The sequence below is a fragment of the Colius striatus genome, chromosome 14, assembly GCF_028858725.1.
Source record: "Colius striatus isolate bColStr4 chromosome 14, bColStr4.1.hap1, whole genome shotgun sequence".
In the NCBI taxonomy this organism is placed as follows: domain Eukaryota; kingdom Metazoa; phylum Chordata; class Aves; order Coliiformes; family Coliidae; genus Colius; species Colius striatus.
The window spans coordinates 20,835,346-20,848,155 of record NC_084772.1 but is presented as its reverse complement, the minus strand read 5'-3'; the positions used below and the strand labels follow the sequence as shown (position 1 = coordinate 20,848,155).

Genomic DNA, 12,810 nt, shown 5'->3' with positions numbered 1-12,810 from the left:
ATAATGATCTATAAAATCATGAAGGGCTCGAAGAGAGAAAATAGAAAACAATTCTTCTCTCTCTCTTCCCAAAAAAGAACCAGCTCCAAAAAGAAACAAACTAAAGCTGGGTCTGGTACAACATGTGCCGAGGCTGTGGAAGAACTTGTCCCAGCACACTGCACATCCAGACAGCCTGGGGATACAGGGCTCAGCAGTGCTATGGAAGGAGAGTCCACCAAGTGTGATCACAGGAAAGACAGGAGGAAGTCCCAGGGTGACACAACTACTGTTGAGTAAGGAGAGTAAAATGACCTGGGTGCCCTGTCCTGTGAATTTCCCCAGCTGGTGCCAGATACAGTCTAAAAGTGCTGACTCTACCCACTGCAGGCTGTCTCTGTTTTGTGTGAAATGAGAATAGTGCTACTGCAGTGAACCTTTTTCTCATGTAACATTCTTCCCAGAGGCCTGACTCGGTTTCCCAGCAAAAACAGTCCTCTGTGAAAGAACTCAAAGGAAACACAACTGACTTCAGCTTTCAAAGCAAGTCTCCTTAAAAACTGAATGACTGCCTCATCCCACAGCAAGCTGCCCTTTCAGCCAGGGTAACTGGAGTAAGGAGAACTCCAATACGAAACAAACTCCATCTTTGGAGCTAAGAGATGAACAGCATGTAAAACCAGCTGTATTGGCTTGGATAAAGTCCATCACACCCAATAAGCCTTCCCCTGATAGCAGCCAGTATCACAAGCACAGATAAACTACAAGGAAAGGGCAAGCACTTCATGACATTTTCCTGTACACTCCCACAGATTCCAGAGATCTGCCCTTGATGGATTTTTCCCTCCATAAATACATCTAATAGATGCTTTATGTAACATTCTGGCTAGAGAATTATCTCTGTGGCTCTACTTCTGCCACAAAGAAGTCTTACTTGAAAAGCCTTCGTACTTTCAGCCTGGCATCTGCAGGATGATCCTCAAAGACAAGGGCAGAAACTCAACTAGAATTGCCATCCTTTAGCTTTCACTGCACAATCACAACTTCTTCATTCAAATTAAAACACTGGAGGATCAAAATGCTACAGCATTGCTCCTACATTAACGTTCTGTTGTCAAATCATTTCACTTCATCTCTCTGCCTCGTTGCCAGCACTTGCACACAGCTACAAGACCTTTCTTTTTTCCCCCTGCTCAACTTTACAGGTAATTAAATGCTCAACAAATTAGTGTCAAAGTGGTGACTAATTCTATCAGGTTGCTCAATACCTTCAATTGCTAAATAAGGTAAGTTCTCAAGGGACCAAAGTTTTCTTTCCCATTAAAGTGCACTGAAGGGATGTGTTATCAACTCACAGAGGCAATACTGAATATTTATCCAACCTTCAGACCAGCAGGAGATGACTGCCCAAAGAGCTGAGAAGCCTGCTTTGAATTGGGAATCCTCCTTTTATTCCCCTAACAAAATTTACCATCAGCATATGAACTTGAGCAGAGAATTCATGCAAATATTCTTTGCCATCATCACGTTCTGTTTCTACATTTGAATGATACCAAGACATGGAAACAAGCCAACAAAACTCAAATCCCCCAAATGCTGTCAAGCCAGCTTTGCATGTGAGGTTACCAATTAGGTTTTGCACCTGTGATTGCCTCCAAAGGCATGGCCTTCAAGAATAGAGGTCACAGAACTGGCAGCTTGTTTTCAGGTATTAAATCAGTTGACACTTGTGGTGTTTTTAACCTGAGACTGGTGTAGGGCATGGCACCCAACCCAGGGGATGCCAAACCCCACTTCTATATGCTTTGGTTGAGAAATTGGTGTGAAATCACTGAGAACATCTCAATATCTTGACAAAGAACCATATGGAAATAGACTAAAGCACGACTACAGCTCCACTCAGGCTTCACACAAGAGATCAAAGATGGTGCAGGACCTTTCCATAACTTCAGCCAAAAAGCAGCTCTTGAACTACCCCTGTGCCTTGGAGCACTGCAAATACCAAGCTGGTTTCTCCAATTCATTAACAGATCCTTAGTTTTCAGTTTGTGTAAACTGAGGAAATATTTATGGCAAACTTATTTTTAGTCTTGTCTGTTTTTCCTTTCATACTCTCCTTATTTCACATTCCTTTTCTGCTTCTCTTCAGCTTTGTATAAATCTCTGTGGTTAACCACAACATTAAAAGCTAACACGGTGCAAAGTGTCCCTGAAGGGAGAAGTAACTCCTCTGGTGGCTGCCAGCCGTGGGGAACACGGATGACAATGTCTCTAATTGTGCTTCAGAACCTCCTGCCCATCTGAGGTGTCGCTGAGAAGGGAGGACAGGCATGAGGAACACACTCAGGAGAAAGTCCATGGGAGGTACACTTGAGAACTTCCCAGGCCTGGAGCGAGGACAGCAGCCCCAGAAACACCTCTCTCTACCTGACTGATGTCTGTGTGCTTTATTACTTGCATGGGACTAGCAGTACTAGAGGAGTTCTAAGGCACAACCCCTGTAGCAGCACTCTTATTGTCCAGCAGACTGTTATGAGTGACTGTGAATAAAATATTAAGGTTAGTACAGAGACAAATCAAGTGAAGGGGGAAAATAGACCTTTAAGGGCTCACCTACACTGCCAGATCAGTACACAGAGAACTAGAGCATCACCTTACAGCACACACACATGCCAGGCAGTCTGATCCTTTTTGGCAGGGAGTGTAGTTTTCCTGGAAACCACTTTGTAGCATCCAGCTGGGGAGCTTGGTGTGGACCCAGGCACCCATGAGAGCACAGAGCTCTGGTCTCTCTACCAGCACCAGTCAGCACAGAGGACACCTTGGCAACATGAGATGCAGCTCCATCTTCTATCTGAGGCCCTCTTTGCCACTGAGATAACTAATGTGCTCTGACTTCATGTTATCACACTCATCTGCAGACTGCTTTGCTCAGGGAAGAAGCACTAAGCACTTGAGCTCTGTGCACGCAAAGTTTGGACAAGATTCCCTTCATTACTTATGCAACTTGTTTTCCTCAGAGATTCAACATCCAAATGTTTGTAACCAGGTCAGAATTCTCTACAAAACTGGGCATGGATCAGCCAAAATGCCACTCAAACAGTGGCTGCCAAGGATGCTGTTACATTTTGGCTAGCAAGCAACAGCTTGTTTTTCAGAAGCACTTGGTATTCTCTAGAAGTGGGGTATTCTCACTGCTGTGGGGCTCAGGGGAGCTCTAGAGGTGGGGTGTTCTCACTTCTGTGGGGCTCAGGGGAGCTCTAGAGGTGGGGTGTTCTCACTGCTGTGGGGCTCAGGGGAGCTCTAGAGGTGGGGTGTTCTCACTGCTGTGGGGCTCAGGGGAGCTCTAGAGGTGGGGTGTTCTCACTGCTGTGGGGCTCAGGGGATCTCTAGAAGTGGGGTATTCTCACTGCTGTGGGGCTCAGGGGACAATGTGCCACCAGAAAAACTTCTGACCAAGACTTTTCAAGTCAACGTTCTTGTGTTGCCACCAGGCACAGCTTCAAGAAACTCTGTAGAGGACTCAGGTGACCGTTCAAAGTGACTTCAAAAGAGGGGAAGGGAAAAACAAAAGGTAAGTCCTCTCCCAGAACTGAGAGGATGGAGTGTTCACTTACAATTGCTAACATTGCGACTCCTGCGGGAAATCCAGGCTGTTGGTCAAAATAACTGGAAAGCTGCTGTCAGGAAAGGAACAACATTTTTAAGAGAAACCTCAGTCTGAAAAATACTTTTTGGATGAATGCCGAGCAAGTTTTGTCTTTTGCCCTGTCCTTTGACACAGCTCTCAGCCTTCAAGGATGCACAAAAACAATGATGACCAAAATAACTATTCTCCAGAGGCGTTGAGCAAGAACATTGAAGCAGCAACACTCAAAGACCATGTCTACCTTTAACAAAATGATGCTTCTTATTATAGTTTGGTGGGGGGGGTTAACAGTTTGGAAACAGGATCATAAACTCCTTGGGACTGTGGTGTAAATGGACAGAGATATGGTTCATCTGACTGATGTTTCAGTCGAGTTCAGTAGATGAAATGGCAGAGTTGCATGCATACATACTTGATTAGCTGCAGAGTGGTCTGTCACTGGTGTCAGCTGCACATACTGGACTTGGATATCACTCCCCTGCAGTGGGGATCCATCCACACCTCCTGATGTGGGCTCAGCAGAGGCAACAGCTATCAGCTGAGCACCCTGCAACACCTGCAGAGACAGGGACAGAGAGAGCAGCTCGTAAACAACCACCATCAGAAATGCATTACCAACCCTCTAACTTAAACCAGACACCAAAGCAAAGGGCATTCAGAAGAAACACGAGGAAACTTGTCTATCAGGAACAGTTGCTTTCAATCATGTGGGTTTCTGAGAGGACGTGGTACACACGTGGGAAGGTTCCCATGCTAAATGCTTGCTGCATTTTGCCTGATGAGATCCACAACTCTGTCAATGATTATTGCCATGAGTGAGAGGGATGCACTGCACAGGTTGGAGGCTGGTAATGCCAACAGCACACAACAGTATCACTCAGTAATGCTCTTGCTGTTACATAAACACACTCAGATCCAAGATACTCCTCCTCACAGCCAAAGGCACTCCACTTTTTATCACAGCAATATTTCTATTCCCATCCTATGGGAGAGTGCAGATTTAATAAGTACTGCTAATCAATGCTTACCCTAAACACATCTGCATTGGACTGGTGAAGGTTCCAACTCCCCCTCCAAGGCTTCAAAAAACACCAAGGAAGAGCTGATGCATCTAAAAGTGCTTGCTTAAAAATGCCCTTGTGACCAGCCTAGCTTTAACTTACTTCTTGCAACACAAATCAGGATAAAACACATGTATGTGAACAATGGCAATCCCCCAATCTGTGATTGTTTCAATTCAGCTAAAACACACATCTTCGGTGTCCATTTCTAGATGCCACGAACGAGGTGTTCTTAACCGATGGTATTTCAACTGCAGCAAACAAAAGTCATCTTTCAAATGAAGAGAACAAAAATAACATTCTTAGCAAAGGTTTTCCTGACCAAAGTATGATTTCTCAGCTGATCTGAGGGTGGGTGGCCATGAAGGAGTGGGTAGACCAGAATTTCTCCAGGGAGTGTGGGAGGCAAGAAGAGGTGAACTCCATAAATGACCTTTAGGGGTGTTGTCAGGATTTTATAGGGATCTTGGGTGTTCTGACATACAGTCAGCATCAAACTGCAAAAGGATGCTACATTTTGTTTTTACAGAAGTAAGCAAAATGCTCTTGTCCCGTGGTGTTTGTGTTGGAACCGTGTGATACCTACGGCTGGAACCACGTCAGCCTGTGCTCTGTGATTACCTGCACGTCTCACATGGACTTTCCCCCTCATTTATTTCTGAACTACAAACTTTAGAGAGGCTGTGAGCAACTCACATAGCTCATCACTCTCACACACAGACTGGTTTAGAACAAAGCAGCTTAAAACTTGTGATAGTACCAGCTCCCTCAGTTTATTGTATGTCCTCAACTACTATAAAGTCCCTTTAGAGCAGACACCAAATAACTTGTGACATGCTTCCTAGTGACAATCTACCTTTACCACCCTGCCCACAATCCTTCCCCCATGCCCCCAGCAATACTTGCTGTCAAATGACACTTCCCTGTTGGTTTCAGGCAAATGTTTATGTGTTTTTCCTATTGTGTCCTCCTGATGGAGAAATGATTTGCAATTGAGCTTTCACTCACAAAGCAATGGGAAGCGTTTTACAGGATGTAATGATGAGAAAAGAGAGGTTTTATAGGATGGAACATTTCTATAGTTTGTAACTATGAAAAAAAGCATTTTTATAGGATGAAATTATGAGAAACAGACCCAAGTATTTATGACTTTCCATTGATGAGGTCATAGGTTGATTACTGCTGCCTCCATGCCTCCAACTAGCCAGACTAAATCCAACTCAGTTCAACTTCAATGTGCTCCAGTCTTAATTCAAGACTACAGCAGTGATGGCTGCATACACCATGCTTGGGTTCCAGTTTGGTAATTTGAAGGGATAAGACATCATATACTATTTTGAAACCCTCCACAGTTTGTGTAGTTGTTCCTTCTGTGCCATGTCCTGTTTGTGCAGAGCACAAGGGCTCCAGCCCCCAGCATTCAACAATGGAAGGTGAGCAGCCAAGGCAGGCAGATTCTCTCCCACTAGTTATGCCAAACTACTTGGGTTTTGCAAAGCAGGTGACTGACTGTGAATTCAGTGTCACACTGATGTGTTTATTCTCTCCCAGTTGCCACTTTTGCATTGTTCCCTAGGGCTAGAGAACACGTTGGGACACTTGGAAGCCAGGAAAGGGCCGTTTTACAAAACTAAGGACCATTTTACTTCTCTAGGCTTCTCTTTATCCTTTTCTCCATCATGCAGACCCTACTTAACATATTAATGTTTACAATCATTAAAACCATGTCTGGACTTTGAAAACTAAAGGAACGAAATCTAATGCTGAAAAAGGCTTCTTAATGTTTTCCACTTAATCCATGTTAACATTAATAGCTGTCTTCAACTTCATTAAGCACCGTCTAGCTTTTTGTTGTGGCACAACTGACTACATCATCAGGCACCAAACAAATGAGAACAAAAGCAAGAACAGTGAAAACATCCCAGTCTTAAATTAAACCATCTGACTGGACTTGAAATGAAGGAACAAGCAACAAGCTCTTCTTAATATCTGCAGACTTTACACACAGCAGCTTGAACAAAGTCATTGTTTTTTCGGTTTCTACTTGGACTCCAGTACAGCTTCTGAAATTAAGATACAAATGGATGAGAGCAGAAGAGGACCACTTCTTTTTACTTAAAGGAATTCAGAAATAAAGCTGTTTCTGTAGTCTCACTGACATAGTACCTTGTGTTTAATCTGCTGAGTCAAACAGAGGATGAACCCCATCTCAGGCTCAGCCTGGAACATCTGATCCCAACCTCCTATGTTCTCTGTGTGAACACCTCCATCAAATGCGACACCATCACCTGCAGCTTACTAAAGATAGTACTCAACTAATCACATGGTATCCATAAGATAACACAACTTATCATGAATCTCAGGCATATCCAGATAGGAAAATCCAGCTGAACTGACATTAAAACCAGCAATAAATTACATTTGCTCTGGGGATTACTGGAGATTATGGTAAATTTATTCTGTTTCTGTCAGATTAAAAACACACTGAAAGTTTGTAATGCAGAAGAACTGTGACTGATGTCACCCTTGCTGCTTCTCCCCACCAGCAGTACTGATATAGATTTTGTTCAGAGAAAGTCCCAGTCAGGCAAACAGAATGGCAAGTCTGGTCACGGTCCTTGGATTCTGCCTGCATTTGCAAAAGCTTTTGCTACTGCAATATCCCCAGTGCCTTATAAAAACAGATATCCCCCTTCCTTTAACTTAGGCCCCAGGAGAAGAAATTCTCTCAAAATACATGTTGTTAGAAAAACAGAGAGATACAAACAAAGATAAGAAAGGACAGAATCCACAGAGTGGGTTCAAGTGATCAGACCCTAATCAGTATGATGGTGCTTCCCCAGATACCAACAGGATTTAACTTGAGCTTTATAACTTCAAGCAGCCTCACCTAACAGGTTTTTTTTTTCTGTTTCTAAGGGTCACAAGTTTTATATGAAACTGTTAATGAGGCTGCAAAAATTGAAGCCATAAAGGGATCCATCAGCTCCACATAAGGTGGGATTTGTGGAGGGGCTGGGTAGCAGAGCCTTTCACAAATGGGGCAGGTGCAAGCATCCAGCTTTTCTTTGGCTGCTCACTGGACTTCAAAACCAACACTTACTCTGTAGTTCTCATCTGCCCTTGACCTTAAAATAAAGGAACTCACAGAATCTTAATGGTTAGAAGGGACCTTGAAAGCTCATCCAGTCCAACCCCCTGCCAGAGCAGGTCACACAGAACTCATCCAGCTGGGTTTGAAAGTCTCCAGAAGAGACCTCACAACCAAAATCATAAATAATTTGCCCTGAAATTAATTTCTCTTCCCAGTTCCACCAGGTTTCACTAAAATACTGCCTTACTAGTGCAAAACAGGTAACAGGATATGGTTTAACTGAAAAGTAAGAGAGTGCACATCTAACAAAATGGATTGATTCGTGCTCCTAACATACACATAGAGAGCAAGAAGCTTCAAGTCACTTTTCCCTTTCACTTCAGTACTAAAGCATGGGAAGTCTCTGACAGTTGCCCAAGCTAACTCAGGCTACAGAGGGTTCAAGTCAAGGCTGAAAAGAGTGTCTTTAACATTAACAAGCAGACAAAAAAAGGATGTTTTTTGGTAATTTAACGGTAATTCAGTGGAGTATTTGGAAAAAGTACATTTGGTCATCTATTCTTCTTCATGTCAGTGGTAAAGAGTTGTCTTGACAGCTACAAGATCTTTAGCTCTCATGGAGCCAGAGCCCACTCTTGACATTGCACAATTATTTCCACTGCAAGCACAAAGCTGGAACACAGCAGCTCACTAAACTGTTGTGTTCTCTCAGCCTGCAGTTACAGTCCCAGACACATGCTCTTCCCCTAACAGAAAACCCAGTGAAAAACATTTACTGAGAGCAATCAGAATACTTGAGGAACTGTAGCATATTTGGCAGTATCTTTGACATGTACATCTTTGAGAACACATCCATGCTCTCAACCTGGCCCAACCTTTGTGGGTATGGATGTCCCAAACCTTGTTTGCTCAATGATTATCACATGGCACGAGGACTCTGCTGAAGACAACTTGCCCCCATTGAAATGCAAGCATGAAAAGCCCCTTCTCTCACTATTCCCATCACCTTTTAGAATAGGAAACTGTTCCCCCACAGCTTCAGGCAGAAGGGTAAATGCATGTCTATTGGTTTGGATTGCAAGTGGTCCTAGAAAGGGCAGAAGGAAATGATTCTGTTCACATGTTTAAAATGAAGTGTGAGCTCTTGGCATTCTTTGTGAACAGGAACCAGAGTCTATTCAACTGAACGTTTCTTTTCCTTAAAGCTCTGTAAGCTTTCAAGGAGAGATACAAGAGCTGACAGGTTTGATAAAATGAGCTAAGGGCCAGGCAGCTCCCTCCTACCCATCCAAAGCATACTGAGCCCACACTTACATTGTCCATCCCTCCTGAGAGCAGCATGACAACAAACCCAGGCTTTGAGCAGCGTTGGAGCAGAAGTACAGACCTTTGCAGTGGTACCACACAGACCTGGACCTTTGCCTTTCTCTTTGGGTTTTTTTTTCCTCCTCCCCTCTCCACCCTTTTTTCTCCTCTACCATTCTCTCTTCCAAATCCTGATGATTTGGGACATGGAGGCTATTGAGCCTGAAGGTCCTGGGTTTCTATGTTTGATCCCTCTGCAGTGAGATGCTTGCCATATAAAATGAAATAATAAAATTAGTGTTAATAATGAAAACCAGCTACTTTCTCCACTCCCTTCCTTTCCATTTAAAGCCCATTTTAGCCCATAACTAATAGTTCCCGTTTAATGTTCAACTGCCAAGGCAGGAAATACATTTTTCTTTAGAAAAAGATGAAAATGTAATAGGTTTTCCTTCAGTTTCTTCCAAAATTATTCAAGAGCAGTTTCCAACCATGGTTCAATTCATATCACATCTCCTGCTCATTTGACCTATCACTGAGACCTGTATTCTTATAGAAAGCCTAAAGTGTTTCTCTACTGAAAACCAGGTAAGTGGTTTGGGACAGCTGAAGTTTGTTTACCAAAGCAGCCCATTCTTCAGTGTGGTCCTTGCCAGTCTGAACCTTCTAAAACACATTCTTGCTACTGTTGTTGTGAGCTATTTTATTAATCTAGGCAAGCACATATGTTTGCCTACCTATAAAAAGCTGAAACTCAAGGCACACAGGGATTTTGGTGTCTTTTTTCCATCATTCCTTCCCATTTCTACTGCAGGAATGCAATAAAAGGTGACGTTTCCTTAAAGAAAAACGAGGGTTTGAATCTCTGAAAGAGCAGTTTGTTTAGAGAAGGTTCCCATCTGAAAACCCTGTAACAAGTAAAGCATTTCAGTAAATGTTGCACGAAAGAAATGACTCATGCATAGGAAAAAGCAAAGATCCCAGTGACATGCTCTGGCTGAAACACTGACAAAAAGGAGAGCTTGGGCCCACAAGTGGGGTAGGAGTTGGGGAGGAGGAGTTCAGATGATTCCCAGAAAACTAAACATCAAGAAAATACCTGCCCATCATCCTCCTGCTCTGTCCTTCACCATGAAGCCATGCAAAGAGCAAACACAGCTCCTTCAAGTGATACCAAGCTCTGCAGATACACATTTGCTTAGGAACAGGGGAACTCTCAAGCTGAGTCTTTTCAGTCTTAAACTTTTCTTCATGGTCCCTTCAGATCAATGTGTTTAGTGTCAGCAAACATGGATTTACAGGCATTATAGATCAGTTTACCCCGAACAACTAGATGCTGTATTTATGCCCAGAACTCAAAACCTTATAGTATTGGAAATTAATGGGTTTGTTGCAAACATCTTGGCTTGGATTGGCTAACCAGAGTCTCCATCATCTTGGCATTTACTAAGAAACCTGGAACAAGCAATGCAGAATGCTCAAAGATTGGAGCTGTATGAATAAAAACCCATGATTTTCATCCATGAGATTGTCTTTTTTAGTTCTTAATGTCACTTGATGGAGCAGAGCAAGACCCAAGGCAGGGAAACAAATCCAGTATGGAAGATATTAGAGCATAAAAGCAAAACAGTAACATGATGTACTTCACATCCCATCGGCTCCATTTAACCAAGGTCAGCTGAATTGAACAGCTCACATCTGATGGGGACTGATACACAGCTATTTTGGTGATTTTACAGTCCAGTTCCAATAAAAGTGAAGTATTCACATGACAAAAAGGAGCAGCAGCAAAGGACAGACTGACCTAACTTCTCAAAGAAGCAGTCTTCTTCATGCTAAGATCAAGTGGTATTCACTGAAAAACATAGTAACCTTTCCCCAATATTTATCTATCCCATATGTATATAAAGTGAGAAGATATACAAGCCCCAAATGTGTTATTTGTGCAGGTAAATATACTTGAACCTTTAATTCTTGAGAGCAAAGACCCAGCTGGCGACGTGGCCTGAGGATCGCTCCACGTTGCTGCATCCTTCCTACGCCCTACTTACAATGAAACAATAAGTGTTTTGATGCAATTACAAGACAGTTTTAAGGACTAAGTTTTCTCTTCCAAACTTTTCAAAACATTAATAGTAATAAAAGACTGGAAGTTGCTCTTCCAAAAAGATAAGGAAGACAGATGGCCCACAGCGTTGCAGGGAGTATCTGCAGCTTTCCTCTCTCAGCAACCGGTGCCGAGAAGCATACAGAGGTGCATGTGAGCAGATGGAAGATGTCACGTGTTCTTTAGATCATTTCTTGGCAACCCTTTTTGAAGCAGAGGCCTCCAAAATACTAGACCTCTCTTCTTTTTGAAGTGCATTTTGATGGCTGCTGTATGTCCAGCTTCAAACTACCAGATCACACTAAATCAAAGCAAAAAGCCAAAACAGAAACCACTCTTGTTTTCCTCTGAAATTATAACATAGAGTGATTTCTTCTCTCTTTTTTCCAACCTGAACTTGCTCTGGTTATCGTTTCATTATCACAAGAGAAAAAACTTTCCAGGCCATAACATATTTCACATTCAGGCACCAGGGAGTGTCCAGAAACCCACAAGTGTTTCTGTTTTACAAAGGGCTGATCGTTGTCTAGTTTGTCTTCCATGGCACAGAGACCCTCACACAAAGCCATTTCCATGGAAAGCAGAGCTGCTATTTGAAGTGTCACATCTCTTTCAAAAGCCACTCCACCTTTAAAGACTACAGTTAACACAACAGCACGGAGCACCTAACATACCACCCCATCTCGTGTGTCTTCTCACTGCTCCCTGCAGGAAAAGCTTTGGGAGGTGAAAGACAGTCACTTTATCCCATCAGCCACCAAATATTCCCCAGTATAAAATATCTGGAATATTTGTTCTTAGAAAAATATATTACTTTGCATCTGGCTTTATTAAAAGGTAGGTTGAGTCAATCATATCTAGCCATCTAGGTCAGAGTGTAAGAGTGACCTGTTACTTTCATTACCGAGCATTTAATTACGCTGCCATTTACATATCGCTAATGATTCCCTTTCTTTCATATCTTTGATTAAAATACTGAACACCAGCAGTCACAGATATTTGGGGGAAAACACCAGGAAATACAAATTGGAAGGCTTAAGATTACTTTTTGCATTCTATCAGCTAAATTCTTTTGAATAAATATTAACACTGGCTTCAGTTATTTGCTATAGGGCTACATCTTCCAATGATCAGAACAGCAGGTTGGGAATATAAAGCCAATAAGCATAGTGTCAATCAAGCTCACAAAAACCAAGCTCACTTTTAGTAAAATCATGCCAATTCACATGAAGCATGCCAACATGTTTTAATTCTTTACCTTCTAAAATGCCTCCTCTAGACCAGGTGTGTTTATTGAATGCAGAACGTGCCCCTCACTGTCTGTGCCCAAACAGGCTCACCAAAATATAAAAGCAGATGATGCTAATGAGAAAGTTGGGCCATGATGTTCCTTTTGCACTTGAGTAAGACACCAGGTGTGGACTGGGCTGTGCAGAGAAAAGAGAAGCCCAAGGGTGCTGAGAGTCCCGGTGATAATGAAGCAGCTGGCGAAGGCAGAGTCCCTGAGTGATGGATGCTGTTGGCAGTTTCCATCACCCAAAATCAAACTGCTCCACTCACCTGCCCTCAGACACTGCAGTGTTGTGTGATAAGGGTTTTGCAGAAACATGGTAAC

General features: G+C 42.8%; 2 protein-coding genes across 3 annotated transcripts in view; both read right to left on the bottom strand.

Moving 5' to 3' along the window:
* BANP (BTG3 associated nuclear protein) overlaps positions 1-12,810 on the bottom strand; it is a 137,537-nt gene that overhangs the window by 1,057 nt on the left and 123,670 nt on the right. For both annotated transcript variants that reach the window (XM_062007134.1, XM_062007135.1), the window contains exon 12: positions 4,041-4,184. In XM_062007134.1, the coding sequence (XP_061863118.1) occupies positions 4,041-4,184 (144 nt within the window). The remainder of the gene's footprint in view (positions 1-4,040; positions 4,185-12,810) is intronic.
* The window catches only part of ZFPM1 (zinc finger protein, FOG family member 1), a 303,288-nt gene that overhangs the window by 290,423 nt on the left and 55 nt on the right, over positions 1-12,810 (bottom strand). The gene's annotated exons all lie outside the window — the stretch shown is intronic.